The 17,639-nt window shown below is 42.0% G+C and overlaps 1 protein-coding gene across 1 annotated transcript in view; it reads right to left on the bottom strand.

Annotated features, from left to right (window-relative positions):
• The window catches only part of ELOVL6 (ELOVL fatty acid elongase 6), a 77,869-nt gene that overhangs the window by 19,524 nt on the left and 40,706 nt on the right, over positions 1 to 17,639 (bottom strand). The window contains exon 2 of the mRNA XM_057404539.1: positions 6,343 to 6,474. Coding sequence (XP_057260522.1) covers positions 6,343 to 6,474 — 132 coding nt within the window. The remainder of the gene's footprint in view (positions 1 to 6,342; positions 6,475 to 17,639) is intronic.

Below are 17,639 nucleotides of genomic sequence, written 5' to 3'. Positions count from 1 at the left end.
AGTACCAAGGCTCAGTAAAATGCAGAAGTGCTGCCACAGCAGGACAGATGGGAGGTTTAATTTTTTTGGAATGAATTATCTACTTTCTCTCCAGTACAATTCCCTTCTTAAGCAACCAGACAGATGTTCCGTTTTCCTCAAATACACTTCTCAGTCTGCTCCCCATTTAAAATGGAGAGGGAAAGTCTCACTCTTGGGGGACTCTGCTCTGAGTACTACATTCATTCATGTTGCGTAGTGGTGGGTGAGGGCTCCTGATCTCATGAGAAAGATACAATTCAGACAAACTGACTTATCAACACTCATTGATTGTGAGTGTGAGGGCAAAACAAGCTCAACAGCTGCTTTCCAAAAAACATACTGCATTCACTTTGCTAAATTCAGTTTTCCAGCAATAAAGGCAAACAAGCAAGCAAGCAGAGAAAAATGTTTTTAAAGGAAAGAGGCCCATCTCAGCACTGAAAAAAAGAGATCCTATCCGGATCTCCTGTAGAGCAGCATTAGCCAGGCCTCACAGTGGATCCTTAGTTTACTTTTAAATAGGCCTGATTAGGTAAAAATAGTAAAATCAGTTTACATTCAAAATTACTTTGATGGACACAACAGAGTCCACAGCAGTAGCAGCAGAGTAAATGAAGAGGTGAGATTTCACAATTGGACGGGCACAGCACTTTGTGGCATCAATTACAATTCCGGGAATAGAGGTATTTGTCATGGGATGATCTTCTTAGAATAAATAAAGCACATACTGGAGATACATCTTCTTTGCTGCTCTTGGTCTATATATTTTTATCACCCTTACACTGCTTTTTAATGCCAGCTAGCATTTGTTTTGTAAAGTATGAATACACCCAACATAGTACTGTTTGCATTTTCCTATTGGGATTACAGTACATCTTACAGAAAGTAGATTTTTCTTCTTAAACTGGTAAGACTCATCCAAGGGATTTTTGTCTTCTCAACAATCATTTTGAATGCCTACTGTTCACCCAACTTTCAACTCTTGCTCCAAACTGGTAATGAAAAGATCTTTCCAATATCTGTTATATAAGAAAATCATGTAAGTACATATGGACGAACATGGTAATATAGAGAAAAATTGTTAAGTTGGCATATATTAAGCATTTTACTAATTTGGATTCTGGGAAATGTTCTACTGAGGATATGCCTTAACACTTTACAAATTTAGGGACTATTTCACATGGAATACACTTGCTTTTAGATTTATAAGAGAAAATTATTAATTCACCTTAAATGCTGCTTATTAATTGTAATGTTATTTGGCAAATACCGTCCTTTTCAGTAATTAGTATTCTCTTCGAATCTACTGTCAGGACCTTTATAAAAGTTCAGAGTATTTCAGGATTTTCATGGGCTGCTCAGCAACATATGAAATTAAGTTGTGTTTTAATCTCCATGGCAAGTATATGTGAATGGCAGCTCTTGAGACAGACATAAATTTGAGGCATTTTTCATCAATTTTCCCACTTACAATCATGATAACTAGTATGCATTTCAGAGTCATACATCGAACCAATTGAAATCCTTTTTTTAAAGTTATGTTTAGTCTTTTCTGTTCAGTTCAGCTTAGGACTGAGTGCCTCACATGAAGGTGTGCTTTGTACTGCCTTGTCAGGAATTGTCTGCGGAACAAGCACAAACCCTTCTATAAAATGCTGCTGTGCTTGCAGTATCAAATCAATCTCCTATCAGTCTCATAAAAGTAAAGTGAGTCACCTTCTTTCAGTGAGCCTGTTTGGTTTTGCATTTCAAATATAAGACCTGTTGGAATACTTTACTTTTGAGGCTCTGCTTAGCTTTGTGGCAGGCAGCTAGTGACCTTTTAGCTACATTTGATACCATTCCTATTACTCTGAGAGAAACTGTTTCCCAGGAAGACAGACATCTGGAAAGTCTGTATTGAGATAAACTGATTTCCTACACAGCATATTCAGCATAGCTGAATTTAGGTTAGAATCTATGTAATCTCAGGTGATGATAACAGCATTATGGCTGTGTGGTTTGGCTAGACAAAGAGAAATCCCTCCTCTGCTGCACCAGCCATAGTTTGGCTTAGCCTCTCTCTACAAATCATTGCATCACATTGGATGTTTTAGCGTCTTCAACTCCCCTATTGACATGACAGCTTTCCCTGGAGAAGACAACTTTTTGCTATTATTACTTAGTGCCTTGACCCTGAGACATCTGTTGGCCGCCTCTTAAGGATGGAGGGCAAGTGAAAACAGTGACACGCTGCTGTCTTGTATGAAGATGAGGTGATCAAATACATGTTTAAGCTCCTTGATAGTGATGATACCCATACAGAGACTCTACAGACTATAAAAGGAATTACAAAAATCCAGCTGAGATGTAATGAAAACATGAAGTAATGACTTTTTATCCTCCTGTGAGAATCCTGGTCTCAGCTTTGCTAATTCCTAGAGATGCCAGCATGACACTTTTGATACGCTCCCAGTAAAAAATTCAATGAATGACCCTAACGTTATGTTCAAAGTCGCATGAATATAAAAGCAGCAACTCAGATTCAATATGTTTTTGCAGATTTTTAACCCCCAGGAATTATTCAGGGCCAACTGTCTCTTTCATGTAGAGGTGAATCAGCAACAGTTTCCTTGGGGTCTTATGAGAATGAAAAATGAACTTTTATGTCAGCTTCGTAACAGCAGGTTTGCACTGACACAGAGCAGCAGAGAGCTGCTCCCTTGGGACCTCAGCAGATAACCAGGCTGGACAAAACCACTTAATTCAAGTGCAGAAAACAGAACAAAAGACTGAAAACATTTCAGGCAACAATAAGCTTTGAATGCTCGAAACAAGTCAACAAACTGCTAGGGAGAAAAGAACATCCAACCCAACAACCCAAGGAAAATATCCCAAACTAATTTCTCTGCCAAAGATTTCAGAAGATCATGTTTTCACGGTAGTTTCCAAGTGAAAAGAAAGATTTACTGTCATTGCTCCTACAGAAGTTTACACTGAGGAGTGGTAACCTTTTTCCAGAGACAAAATGTTCAAAACTTGTCAACGCTTCCAACAGGAAATAAAGCTGCTTTTCTGCCTCAGAAATCCTGCTGGCTGCTAGTGTTGACACAAAAGTCACTCCTGACCAAGATCCTGAATGCTCAACAAGCTCAGTAGGGTGGTGTAGTTGTTTTGTTTATTTATAAGTGTGGCAAGTTTCCTACTGTAGCTGCTACCACATTTAAATGATCTTGGCAAGAGCAAAGTGTAAAGGATACATTCTGAAGAAGGACCGTGTCATTGCCTGGCAGGCAATTTTCTTTGTTTTGTCTTTCTTTTAAACCCAAACCACATCTTTCCAGCCTCTGCAAAGTGTTACTATTTCTGACGATTTCTGAAGCAGGTATAATGGTAGGGAGATAAACAAGACTCCAGAAAAAAGCCTCACACTGACCTTGGGGCATAAAATTTAGAGCTCTCCATGCTGGCTTTTCTTCCTCAGCACAACCATTTAAGGGAGACCAATACATTACTTAGAATTTCTGCAAGGTATTGTAAAAGTAATAGCATTTCAGCATCCCAGAAAGCCAAAGAGGAAGTCCTTTAAAAAGTTAAGGAACATTTTTCTGGATCCATAGTAAGCCTACAGGCAGAACGCTGCCATCTAAATCTACCTTCACCAACCTTAAGAGGAAGCAGAAACGTCCTTCAGGACAAGCATATGTAAATGAAACAGACAGTTATGCCAGGAGCCAGAAAAAAAAAAAGACTAAGTTACTTGGAATGTTTACAGCATTCAAAGTCTAGTGCAGCTTGCTCAGAGAATCAGTAAGGCTAGAAGTGACCGATGGCCCTAGAAAGGACACTGTGGTAAAATACCAGGAAATGAATGTTCTAAATAATACTTGTTATAAGAAGTCTTCACCTCAGGTTTTAATGAATATTCTGCATTTCCTCTGTTTTCTGGGCAAGAAGTCAAGAGGTTTTGTGTTTGGGTTGGTTTTGTACGAGATCACTAGATTATTTTTCCCTTCCCTACTTCACTTTGCTGCATACTACTCAGCACCTCAGAAGAGCAAAGCTTTCAAAGCATAGCCATGTAATTTTCATCATCAACTGGTCCCTGCTAGCAAATCCAGAAGTTTAAATGCTCAATGCTTCTGTGTACTCCAAACCTGTCATACTCTTGTTCATCCCTTCTTTCTCTACCCTGCTGCCTCATTTCCCAATGTGCAGAGGAAACAGTATGTTCCACAGTGCTTGAGGAACACTTGTCCCTGAATTGTGCTATTGGAGCTGATAGAGAAAGCAAACCCCGCAGTGGTGAACTCCTCTCAAACTGTGCCCTTCTGGCCACCGCTTCTTGTCTCCACAAATAGAGCTCACCTCAAATGCCTACACTGTGCGGCACAGCAAGAAGTGGTCTGTGTGGCAGGTTTAGTCTAGCAGCTTGTGGCTCCAAAAAACATGAGTCCACATGTTAGATTTCACCCAGCATCACTCAGCAGCTCATGCTGCCCATGCCTTAGCTATTTCATATGATGATGATGGGAAACTACAACTAGTAACTAAGGAACACATCGATTTTGAAGTCCCTCTAGACAGCCATTTCACAATGTAGTGTGTATTCTTGCTAGGTTATGATTTCGGGAGGAACTTAATTAGAGAAATTGCTTACAAATCCAACATTGTGAATGTCAGCCACAGATCCATCTCAAAATAATGTGATTTTAAAACTCATCCTAGACACCTTCTGCAGAGGGCGGTTCTGAAATAATGCTTCTTCCTCTTGGAAGAATTAAACTACAATAGGTTTGTGTTAAATCAGCTATTTCTTAGCGTCTATATTCAGTAAGAAAGTGTTACTGGAATACACATTTTGGATCCTGCTGGCTACAAATCACTTTACAAACTGATCCAGGAATGACATGCCATAATGACATGCCATCTAGAAACCAGTTCAACAGCTGCTAAAATTCAGCCATTTCTGGAACAAACGGCAACAATTGCTTACAGGATGCTAACAGCAAAACTGCATTAGACACACAGGCAGAAGTACAGCATCAAATGCAACCAGATGAAAATTATAAATCTTCAAAGCAGTTTCTGTCTGCACCAGGATGTATTTCTTTAAAGGTATTGATGACCTATTAAAATCAAGCCAACATACACTTCTGCTGTTAGCATGTCCCAGCTGGATGAGACAACTTAGAAATACAATTTATTTCCCGCTGCCAGAGTTTTAGAAAGTGTCAATGTGATAAACCAATTTTGGATGAAAAAAGGAAAAGCCACGAAAGAAAGCAAACTTCTCCATTCATGCTTAACTTTAATCTGTAGAAACTCAGCTCAAACTATTCCCATCCTGTGAAAAATTATGCCCCATTCACAGCTGTGCAGTAAGCAAACCTGTTTTATGCACTTTAGAACTAATATAATTGGCAATTGCTATATTGATATTTGAAAAAGATGCAGGTATCAGTGTTTGTTAATGGTTTGCAAACGGTTTCTATGCAGTTGAGTGAACTATAATTTATATTTCCAATGGGCACTGAAAAGAAAGATAATCCTCAGGTCTTCTGTGTACCGTTATTAGTAAATTGTACCACAAGTTCATGTGTTTTTAAGGGCTATTTTATGAGCATTTGTTCATTGCTCATTTATCTTCAGTCTCACTAAAAATTACCATATTAAGCAGATAAAGTGGAATTCAGTTTTACTCCTGACTTCAACAACTATCAAGAATCTGAACCTGACTTTCCCCATACTCGATGATAGGGTCAACACACAGCTAGAGATGTTCATCACTAAAAATTACCTTTCGCCATGAAACCACCTTTCTGCTACATTCACAAGCTCTTTGTGATAGAATAACCAGAAGCCAGATTCTGAGTACAGTAGCCTAATTTACACGTCATCAAAGCAGTGACTTTAGGTTTACATCACTCTAATGGAGATTACAGTCTTGACTAAATATTCCATATATGCACCCATGTAAATGCAATAATAACTGGTAAGTGAAAAAAAGAGTAACATCTTAACATGCTTGTTTTCCTTTGTAACTTTCATGGTAAATTTACTGCAATAATAAGTGCTTTTTCTTATGTCCTCACTTTATTGTCATCTTTGTTCTTCAAGAAGGTTATTGATTTCTCTCCTCTTCAAATGCTGTGTGATCTGGCAAGTCAAAGGGGATCATTTTAGTGATAGGAATAGATCAGGACATAACCCTGAACAGCAAAACTAAAGAAATGCTACTTCTGAGCTTGTTGTCACATTAGCAGTGCTGCTGTATGTGAAGAACCCCAAACCCTCATCACGGACTACTGTCAAAGGCAGTTGGTGTGAAGAAATGCCTACCTGAAGACGGCAAGGCTCAGGGACCAGAGCACTAATGGCTTCCTCAGTTCAAATTTTGCTCGTTTGTTCATTAGGTGCCGACCACCAAATATAAAGGCAGCATACAGAGCTGAAAATAGGAATGATTTCTTCCTGCAAAACAAAACCAAAAAACACCCGTCAAGTATTTAATTAGCATTAGATAGACAAGAGAGTTACATCTGGATATAACTGCCAAGGGCTTGTGGGTCTTCTTGAAAGGAAACTCTTTCAATGACCCTCCTGCAGCCCAGCTGAGGTTATTGTTAGTGTATGAACCTATATGCCTGCACACAGGGCAAGGTCCAAGTGCAGGCAAAACTGATGCTGGGGAAGCTCTGAAAAAAGACAAACAGTTTTGGCTCCCATTCTTCCCTGGTTTCTGAAGACTGAACTTCTGTGAGGAACATAACAGATATTGCAGAGCCGACACACTTCTACAAGCACAACACAGCTGATACGTGAACCAGCTGATCACATTTTGCGGTTCATTTATCTTTTTCATATCAATTTCTGTTTCCTGCAGGATCCTTACTACCTGGAAATTTAATTTCCCATTGTTTCCTCCACGAAGGCACTTAACTGCACAACATGAAGAGCCCCATGAAAAGTGGAGAATCACAAGAAGTCAATAACCCCATTAAGCAGTGACGATGCTGGGTGGCACTGCCCTGCTGCACAAGCCCTGCCTGTGAGCACCAGTTCAGGAAACCCAGTGACTGTGCTGAAAGGCCAAGCATGGCTCTCTTAAGGAACTTCAATGATACTCTTAGAATTGCAAGTTTTATTTTTAAAACTGCCTGATAGCAGTCCAGCTCAGCAATAATCAGCAAACACTTGAACTCTGCTACTATAACTCATTGTAAAACAACCATTAAAAGTCAAAAATAGACTCAGATTAGGATTCCTTCCCACACAGCACAATAATACACTGACTAAGACCTAATGATCTACAACATTAATGGTGGCCTAACTGTATGGGTATACATTTAGGAATGGATTTTTCTCTAAAAAATCTATAATTATATTCACAAGTATCAGTGGACGATGGCTTTGCACCAAGAGATGCTGGTTCTTTTTGAACCCCCAAAAAGAAACATAAACACTCTCAATAAAGGTTTAACTATTTCATTAATATCCCAGACAAGGTGGCAGCAAGCCGCAAGATCTTATGTTCCTTATGACACTGGAACGCCAAGATGACGCAGCATCAGACCAACCTGTGATCAGGGCATGGCATGCTGCCCAGCCTGCCTGTCAGGGCCGAGGTTCACTTGCATTGTATTCTGTATAGGATTTTCAGTTGGATGTTTCTACAAAAGTATGTTGCTTCGCCTCAAGATAAAGACAACGATGTGCTTGTGGTGCCTGATAGTGCCAAGTAAGTGCCACCTCCAAGCTCTTCCATTATGATTAGCCAGCTGAGGGTAAGCCATGGTAAGGATTATGGACAGGACAGGATGGTCCTGAAGGCCAAGCAGTATGTGCAGTACAGTACAGCACAACACAGTGCATGCCTACACCTGTTCAAGGCAACCGGTGCATGAATCACAGGCTCCTCAGTGGACAAGGGTCCTCCCACGAGGTTCATGAAACCTAAGAAAAGATGTAAAAGCACATCTGATTGGAAGCATGAAGAAAGCACATGCAGCCTTCACTGGAAATAGTGACTTTATGTGAGTCTGAGAGCTAAGTAAAAGCAAAGTCCAAAGAGACAGAGGCATATCAGTATACATGCAGCAGCATGCCATTTTCTGTCTATTTAGAAACTCTTCTGTTTCTACTGACATGTTTATAGCTCTGTGTTGCAAAACATAGGTAACTGCATGAAAATCCGACTGCTCAGTGCTCTGCACTAAGAAATGAAGACCTAGTGCCTGTGGTCCCCTGGGTGACCTTTAGCATCCACGCTGGCTACAAGCCCCAGGGTAACTACCGAGTGAGTGCCCTCTCACCTTGTGCATTGAGATGGTCTAATTGCATGGCACTATTTATAACAACCATGTTTTGAAAATGATAAAGCATAGGCCCTTACTCATATCATAATAAAGAAAAAAACATTCATTTTCACCTCTATGTTCTTGATTTTCAGTCAGGGAAGGGGCAGAATTACCACATTTATCAAATCTGACTGAAGTTTAGCTTGGCTGGAAATCAGTAAATATTTGTTAACCAGTTTGGGTAGTGATGAAACAACTCAAACTTGCTCACACCAAGCTGCCTGTTAAGACAGGATTTATGGAATATGGGACAGGAACAAACTCTCAATGTGAAGTCGGACTGCCTTGCCACCTCCTTCCCTCTGCAGCCTCTTCAGCAGCAGCCTGCAGAGCAGCCCACTGCCAACCCGGGCATGAGTGAAGGAGTGTGGTGGGCTGTACCACAGTCTGCAGTGCTGTCCTGGTTGCCCCAGGGCATCAGGAGAGACATCCCCTCTGCATGTTCCTGCCCCTTTAGTCCCACGGAATCTGGGCTTACAGTGCTCAGTGCAGACAGATGGCAACGCACACAACAAGGTATGGAGATACTCATACATGATATATACGTATGGCCATTCGAGCAAGGTCATGTGCAGGAACCCCAGAGGAGGGCCCCTGCAGCCCCATGCCACAGGGTGGGTGCAAATCCCACACCTCACGGCACTGCAGTGGGAAACCCTCATGCCAGAGGCAGGGCAGGTCTGTGTTGCACTGGTCCATGAGTGGAGCTCCAAAGCAACCAAAAACACTGCAGGATGGTGCAGGGGAAAAGACTGCAACACAGTGCTGCCATGCAGCTGCCAACAGGATGTGAGTTGCGTAGGCTGGCACAGGAGGAGGTCAGGATTTAAGAACAGTAGCTAAAGGTTCTTTGTGGGAAGGCAGGCAGGTACGAAGCTGTTCAGTTCTGGATCAAATACAGCCAAGACTTCAAAGTAATGGTTTGACTTCAGTTCCAATTCAAGAAAAAAAGACCAGTCTGAATGAGTTAGCAGCTCAGGACTGTGCTCTGTTTGACTCCCTTCTTCCTGGGTAAGATACCCTACATCTTCCTGGGCAAGATACCCTTGCACCAAGTAACATTTTGTTTTGCTTCTTGTTATTGAAACTATTTCTCGTGAGTTCGGTCTATTGAGGTCAATAGTTCCATTATACTAATTAAAACAGATAGATTTTAGGTCAATTTTAACAGCTTTGTAATGAGTTCAGCAATATTTGCAATGATGATAAACGGTATTCCCTCAGCATACAGCTGTCTTGGTGGTGGCAGAGACAGGAAGATTTGACTGCACGCATGATGTGAACTGCAGAGAGCAGCTGTCAGCTGTTTCAGACAAGGAGGGACACAGTAGTATCATCTCCTATCAGAGGTAAGCACAATACTGAATTACTGAGTAGGCTGATTTTGAAATTATCACTCTGTTTTGACACTTGCTGACAACTTCCCATAACTTTCTGCATCCAAAAGACTTTGAATCTTCCCCTCTGCAGCATAATAATGGTTAAAAGAACTGGGTAGTCCAGGTGATGTAGTTACAAAGGGGTTGGAGAGCTATGGACTCTTAAGAAAATCTGTTTAACTGCATTAGACTGGTATTAACCAGCTTCTTACCAATGTTTTTACGATGGATTTTCCTGAAAGGTTCATGCCTACAGTCCGGTTTCTGGGCTGGTGATGCAAAGCAATGGCAATCTGACAGTATTCAGTTACATTTGATATGGTTTTAGCCAAAGGCAGCTAATACCCAATGAGCCTCTTTAAAGACAGAGTTTTGGAGTTGTTCTGAAGCACTGTAACTTTTCATTACTATTTTCTGAAGAGAAACTAAATAGAGCAGAATGATGACCAAAAAAAAAAAAATAACCTTGAAACTAAAAAAAAGAAGAAAAATCCCCCAAAGCAATTCAGTAGCAAGACTCGCATCCAGTAACTTCAATGTTAGCACATTCGTATGTTTGTCTTCAGTTCTGTTCTGCAGGATAACATGTAGACATAAAGACAGGGCTGCCAAATCCTCCACATTTTTTCTGGCATTTCTGTTTCTCACAGTTGTCTCCCACCTTCCTACATTTTCAGACTTCAGGAACTAAGTACTCTCTCTACTGAATACAACTCCATGTTTCCCTGTCAAAAGTTGCCAGCTCCTTCCCCCAAAAGGGAATTTTCTGGAGAACCTATAAATGCTCTGCTCTGGCTAGGGGTAACTACAGGAAATCAAGGCAAGAGTTTGGGCTACAGGATGAAGATATGAGGCAGATCTTCCAGGATGCTAGCACAGAGGTGGCTGTATCATGAGGCAATGGGACATGCAGAAGCTGCTGACATGATGAGAGAAACAGAAGAGAAAGGGTCAATGGTAAGGATGGAAGCCATTTAGAGTGGCTGGGGTCAAGAGGTGGATGTGAAGCAGGGACAGCATGGTAAAGGAGGCTCGTAGTCCCTTCACTGACGAAGCCCCTGGAGTAATGCTTCTTGCACCCATGTGCACACCAACAGGCTCAGGCTATCCACACTGAACACAAAGCTTTGGTCACTCTCCTGCAAAAATCCTGCAACAAGGGCAGGTAGTATTATCCCCTGGACCACAGCCTGTGGACTCTGCTTGTCCCTCTGCACTGTGTAAAGGCAGGTGATGTGTTTTATCAAGGATGGATGCAGGTTTGGGCACTCTCAGAACCTAAAATCCTTTACTAGATCTTCCTCATAGTAGAAGAGAGACCGGAAAGAAGAAAAGAAAATTGAGCAGAGGGAGGCAGAACCTGGGGCTGATAAAGGAACACAAAGGAAATCCACCCCACCAGGAACAAAGCTTCTGCTTGCTCATAGCCAGGGAGTCCTACCCAGGAAAGCCCTCTCAGGCACCAAGGAGTGACATGCAGAGATCAACCATCCAGCCTCAGGCAGGAAAACACAGCATAGAAAAGAATAGCAACAGTAAGCAGACAGCTAAGGAATAAGAAATCCTGACTCCCCCAGAAGTACGTTATTTATAAAATGCTTCAAGTGTAAGAATTACCACAGCATTCAAACTAAGGGGCCAAAGCCTCAGGGTGAGCCTCAGGTGCAGTAGCATGAGACATACCAGTGTCTCTGATGCAAAGTGAAAGAGCCTTGAATATTGCAGTGCTGCTGAAGGAGGTGGCTTCAGCCCAGACGCACTGTTGTAATTTTTTTTTCCTGAAAATAGAAGCCTGAGTCATTATTGTAGAGTTCTCTGATGTTAATGAGCAAACTGAAACAGAGATATGTGCTAATAAATGTAATATTTCCATGGGATTTTCTTTAATCGCTAAGGAAAACCTTTGCAGAAATGCACAAAGGACAACCTTATCATGCATCTTTTAACTATCCTCTAACACGTAATACAGGATTATCCTCATAACAGCATTCATTAGGGGAGTAGTAAAGTGAATCGGTGTTAGCCCCCTCTATTTAGGGGGCTATATCCCTATAGGGATTTTAAATGATTTTTTTTTTTCATCAAGATGCATTTACTTTGCACAGGCAGAGCTTGTTCTTAAGCTCATTACCACTTCTTCATATGCTGGAAAGGGAGCACAAGAGGCAAAAAAAAAACCCTAAACCACTGCAATTGCCAGAGCAGAGTGCTTCTGGCAAGTAAACAGGCCATTTCAGGCTCCCAGTGTTTTCTTTTGGCCTTCTTCATGATCATTTTATTGACTTAAGAAAACAGACTTTACTGTGGGGAAAAAAAAAGAAAAAAGGATGGTCAGTAAGATGAAAGATAAGGGACTTTTCTTACCAGTTTCTCTCAGCTTTCAACAGAAAACAACAGCAACCACTTATGTTTATAATTAAAACTCCTAACCTGAGAGTCTAATTAAAGTGGGTTAACCTGACCAGTATAAATCACACAGCATACCCATGTCCATACCTTACAAGCAGTGACTGATAGCCTTGGCAAAGTTACTTTCTCTCTGGTGCTTATTTAAAAATCACATACTCTGCATGTATAAAAAAGGGTGTGAAAACGCTTCTCAGTCTCTCAGTGTTTCTATCTCTGAAATACTGTCAAAACAAACCTTTCTCTCACTCTTCCCAGATATAATTTTGACAGAACCAGCAAAAAGAGATCTAATGTGTGGCTACCCCAGATCTGCATATGAAAATATAACCTGCACTCCTAGCTTTGAGTTTCTGCAGCTGTTTCCTGTTGACCATACCAGCCTTAATAACAGAGGGAGGACATGCATAAAAGGAAGACCTGTCTGATACACACAAGCCAATGCAGCCTGATTTATTCCTACAGCTCAGTATCCTTTGACATTTATATTTAGAGCAGTAACGGCGACAGTCACACACACAGGTGACTCACTGATGATGGTCTTTGACGTAACAGGCTATCGGAGAATAAACAGAGATGTACCTCATACCAATCTGATCCCTTGATTTCTAAAGCCTGCCTCCCAAAAGACCATTTTGGTCTCCTCATGACAGGTACTGTTGGATATGTAGGTCTGTGCTCCCCACAAGGCACCCTGGAGAAGGAGGTCAGGGCCCTGAGGGCACATCTCAGGCAGGGACTGCTATTCCCCCACATCTGCCTTTTCTCTGGGGTCCTGTTCCCATCACCCAATTCATGTCGTTACTGACAGACAGTACCTGTATCTGTATCTGTCCAACTCCTTAACCCACAGAAAGTAAGGAAACACAGCACTGGGAGGCTGCCAGAGGGACTGCTGCAGGAACTGTCCCAGGCTCAACTTGGCCAAAAAGGATTTTCACATGTTCCTCATGCCCTGTAAGTGCTAATAGCAGAGCTGAGGCATAGACGCTCAGGCCCCCTGTTGCACAGGTCAAAGCAGGAAAGGTGAGAGCTATCAAGCCAGATAACTCTGAAGAGCAGAGAAACTGCAGGTGTTTATGGTGTATCATGAGGTCACAGACTGGTGTGGTCCAGCTGGAGGTCCGGCTGGAAACGGCCCCAGTTCCCAACCAGCCAACCTGCATGGGCATCTTTCCCAGGGAGCAAGGGGCTTTGCCCAATCAAGCCTCCCCCCACATCACATTTAATCACACCCAGGAGCAGGAAAGCACTCCCAGGGCATGCCATTGGCAGGGCAGGTAACAGCCCTAAAATTACAGAGAAGAGAAACAAGGGCACAGCAGTGTGGAGGCACTGGGGAAGATGGCTCATGTCCTGCACCTCCCTGAGGGTTGCATTTGTTCTGTTGAAATGTGTTTGCCAGTAGTTTGTCATACTCATGCTTGTAGAATATACATGTTACAGAGTACCAGCTATAAACTAAAATGTGTGCAGCTAGGGATGAAAACAGCAGCAGCGAATTTTGCTTGCTTGTGCCTTTGCAATGGGAAAATGGAAGAGAAGCTTAAGGGTGAGAAACGGAAGTTAAAATTTAGGGACAATTTATTTTTATTTGTTCTATTCCACATGGAAGTGGCAAACTCCATTCTGAAGTATATGAAGTCCTTTGCTCTTTCTAAGCCTCATATTGCCTTAACTGAACAAACCATAAACCCTTAAAAATCCGTAAGCTACAATTCCAAATATACACAATGTCACAAGAGAAAATTACCCCTCAAATGGAAAGGGCTTCCAAAAAGAAACCAAAACAACCCCCCAAAACTTTGGGACTTGGAAACCAGCTTTGCCAAGATTTTGTTATCACTGAAGGCAAATTAGCTTCCTCTCTAGCTCTGCCCCAGATTTCCTCTACTTTTAAGTTATGTTTTGAATGGTGACCCAATCAGTGCAGACGGCAGCTGACGCTGTATTCATGGTGATGACAGCCATCTTCCAGTTTCCACCTCACACGAAGCCCAGTGGGCTGGATTGCTGGATTGCTGGGGTGAGCCCCACTGTACCCTTCTACCCAGTTAACACCATTCAGCCTGTGCCAAAGCCTGCATCGGCCCATCCTCAATGCCTCCACTCCTCCCCAGGGATGGGCCAGCATCTGACCTACTGTTACTGACACTGATCATAAGTAACAACCGTTTTTGCACAAGCCCCCCAAGATTTATGTCACCAGAGCTAAGAATTGACGGTGGCCCCAGAAGAATCAAGGAGCATACTGGCAAAACAGTGACCATTGCTGTCCCTGTTAGCAGTCTTCATAGCAGGTCAGTGTAGTCAAAGAAACTCCTCCTGTACTGGAAGCCTCTGCTATGTCCATCTGTATCACTCTGACAACATACCTAGTTCTTAATACATAGACTTGATGACAAAGCAGGGTGTCTCAGTGTCCCCTTGGGCCCACCATGGGTTTCCCCAGGGTTTGCTGGGTCCTTCAGGCAGTCAGTAAAGAGACAGCAGAGAGCAGGGAAACTAATGTAGGTCATGGGCACTGCAGTTCTGATGAAAAGCTACAGTACTTTCACTTTTAATTCCATCAATGTAAATTTAAACCTCCGGCCTCCACAGTAAAGACCCGGAGCTAGTAAACACAACTGCAAGTGAACTTGGGCCTACTAACCTACATGTCTACCAGTTGAAATCACTCTGTATGCACATCTCACCTAAAAGTGGTTAATGAAGATGCTAGTGGAGGTATGTCATAAGAGACATAGCATGAAAATAACTAGATCTCCATAATGCCTTACTCATTTGATGCGCTTTATCTGATCAAATCAATCAATGGTTATGACATCTAATAAGTTTACACTTACAACAATGTAAGACCTTCAGATCTGGAAAGATCCCTGAAGCAACTCACATATGTTATTTATATAGACAAGTGCTGCTTTTCTCACTGATCAGGGGACAGACATTTATTTAACAGGACACAACACACACTACAAGTAACACATCAATACAAAAACATTATTAAAGCTACCTTTGCCCCTGCCTCTGCAGGAAAGCCTATGCTCCACAGTGATTATGATCAGCTCTCTCCACCTTTGCAAGTGCAACTTGTAAATAGTCTTGGAAATAATGTTTGTTGGACCTAATAAAATATTTCAGTAGGAAAAAAGCAGTAATTCAAAATAAAACACAGAAAAAGCAGGGATTACAAGCAGTGTGTTGTTTTTCTACCTATCCACCCTAAAAGACATTCCAGTGGACGTTGCTCCCTTCCAGCCTTCTGCAATATAACCTCAGAAAATGATGGTGCTACAACTGCCAGCAGATTGCATAACACGAACAAAAACCATTCTGATTTTCCTGAGAGCATTCCCAGCCAAAAAAGACATGCAAGATTCTCCTGTGGAGGAGAGCGCAACCTTAGAAACAGGGCAGCCAAAAGTAATGTACAAATAAGCCTTTACGGCTAGGGTTTGGTGACCACCTTATGGAAAGGATCATATAACTCTCTCAGTACTGGAAAATATTAAATTATCCTAGAGGAAACCAAACTAAGGGCATGGATGATTGAAAAGCATAATGAATTAGAATATACACTTACATTTCTGCTCCCCATCTAAAAACCTAAAACAATATGGACACATCAGCGCAAGCCAGCTATGCCATTCTGTGGCCTAGATCTGATTAAAAGGGGATATCGGTCCCACTGACATTGCAGTAATGGAACTCTGGAATAAAATGTCTTGCTTTCAAACCCTGTAAAGGCTCACATGCCCTGTGGAAGAGAAGGGGGCAAATGGAGCTCATAAAAAGTGGCATTTTGGTAGAGAAGCAAATGGAAAAATATTTTTCAGCATCCCTGCATGAAAAAAATCAGGTCATCTTAAGAGCAGCTGCCTGCTCTGACTGGTCCTGCAGTACTTTTTGATACATGATGTCAATGACTGCTTGATGTACCAAATAAAACCTTCAAGGACATCTGACCCGTGCCTAGTGCTGAGAGATCAAGTGACAAAGGATGCTAATGGAAACACTGCCACTAACCTGGACCTAGCTCCTGACTGATAGGAAACTAGCAAAATCCAGGAGAAAAATGGGGCAATTTGGCCATAATCTTTTCAACCCCCTCTCTAAAACAAAGAGCCCTGATAAACAGCCATTTCCCTTCTTAGTCACCTGGGAAGCAGGTCAGGACAAACACAAAGGTGTTTCAGCAAGTGCTCGAAACTTGCTACAGGGAGCAATTCAGAATAGCTAGAAGGCAGGTTTACATGCTGCTACCTCCTCAGAACAATGCTTTGCAGCTTGCCCAACACGTCCACCAGCAGAGAAGCCACCTATGCATTAGCTCGCTACCTTATCATTAGCAAATGGCATTCCATGAACTAAACCTTGCCACTGCTTATGTAAGGGTTTCATGATTAAATGGTATTTCCATGAACTGAACCTCGCCACTACCTATGGATGATTTTTATGCTTTCCACTCCCAGTGGAGGCTTCAGTCCTCAAACTAATCTGCTAATAAATTTCCCAGTACTTTCAATCCATCATGATTCCTATGTTATTGACCATGATCTATAGCTTCTTCATTAAATCCAGAATCACTTTACTTGAAATCAGTGAAGGAAGTACCTTTAAAACAGACTCTTTCAAAGATAAAGGAAGAGGAAAGCTGGCCTGCATCCAATTAAAATTATTTGAGGAGAGAACATAAAACACCATGAGAAATACTGCAAGTGATAAAACAGTAACAGGAATTTTCCAATTACTGAGGTTTCAGGATCTGATGCAGACAAAATTTAGAAGGCAGAATGACATTCCTAAACCCACAATGGAAATGAAGATGGGCCAGAGGAACATAAGCAAACAGTCTACGATCACCAGCACCCATTCCTCAACTAAATTTCACAGGCCAGCTGTTTTTTCGGTGTTTCCTGCAGACATCCCACTGGCAGCCCTGAAACAACTGGAATAAGCCAGCAGGAGTGGCACAATGCAGTACAAAGTACACGGCACTAATATAGCTTATCTCTATATCCTGTCAGCAGTATGTTTCTGACAGCTTGTTCAGGCTTTCCACCTCTGCCTACACCTTCACACTTGGCACGGGCACCCTTGTCTCTCTCTCGAGGTGGCAGGACCCGCCAGCTCTTCCAACTAAAGAGTATGGATCTCTCTTTTTGCTTTCAGCTGTGAGGGCTTGGCTGACTGCATCCTGCCCTTAGCCACCCCCTCACCTAATTAGATGGTATACTAAACTGCTTAGCAGTATTTCACTTTCCATCGTGGTATAAAGAGTACAGGTTACTAAAGGATTAGCAAGTATAGCATTAAAGTGTTATATATACACAGAGAGTTTTCTGTTCTAGCTCCTGCTAAATCTTGATCACTGGGAATCTGTTAAAAGATAGCAGATGCCAAAAGGCAAGAAACCACAGACAAACAAGGTGATGAATCTGGACTACAGTAGCAGTGGTTGCATACATGACAGCGTGAGAAAGAAACGGAGCAT

The sequence above is a fragment of the Pezoporus wallicus genome, unplaced genomic scaffold (assembly GCF_028554395.1).
Source record: "Pezoporus wallicus isolate ANWC-B61680 ecotype Strahan unplaced genomic scaffold, APGP_CSIRO_Pwel_v1 contig_1583, whole genome shotgun sequence".
Taxonomy (NCBI): domain Eukaryota; kingdom Metazoa; phylum Chordata; class Aves; order Psittaciformes; family Psittacidae; genus Pezoporus; species Pezoporus wallicus.
Note: the sequence above shows the minus strand (reverse complement) of the source record. Positions and strands in the feature narration are given on the sequence as shown.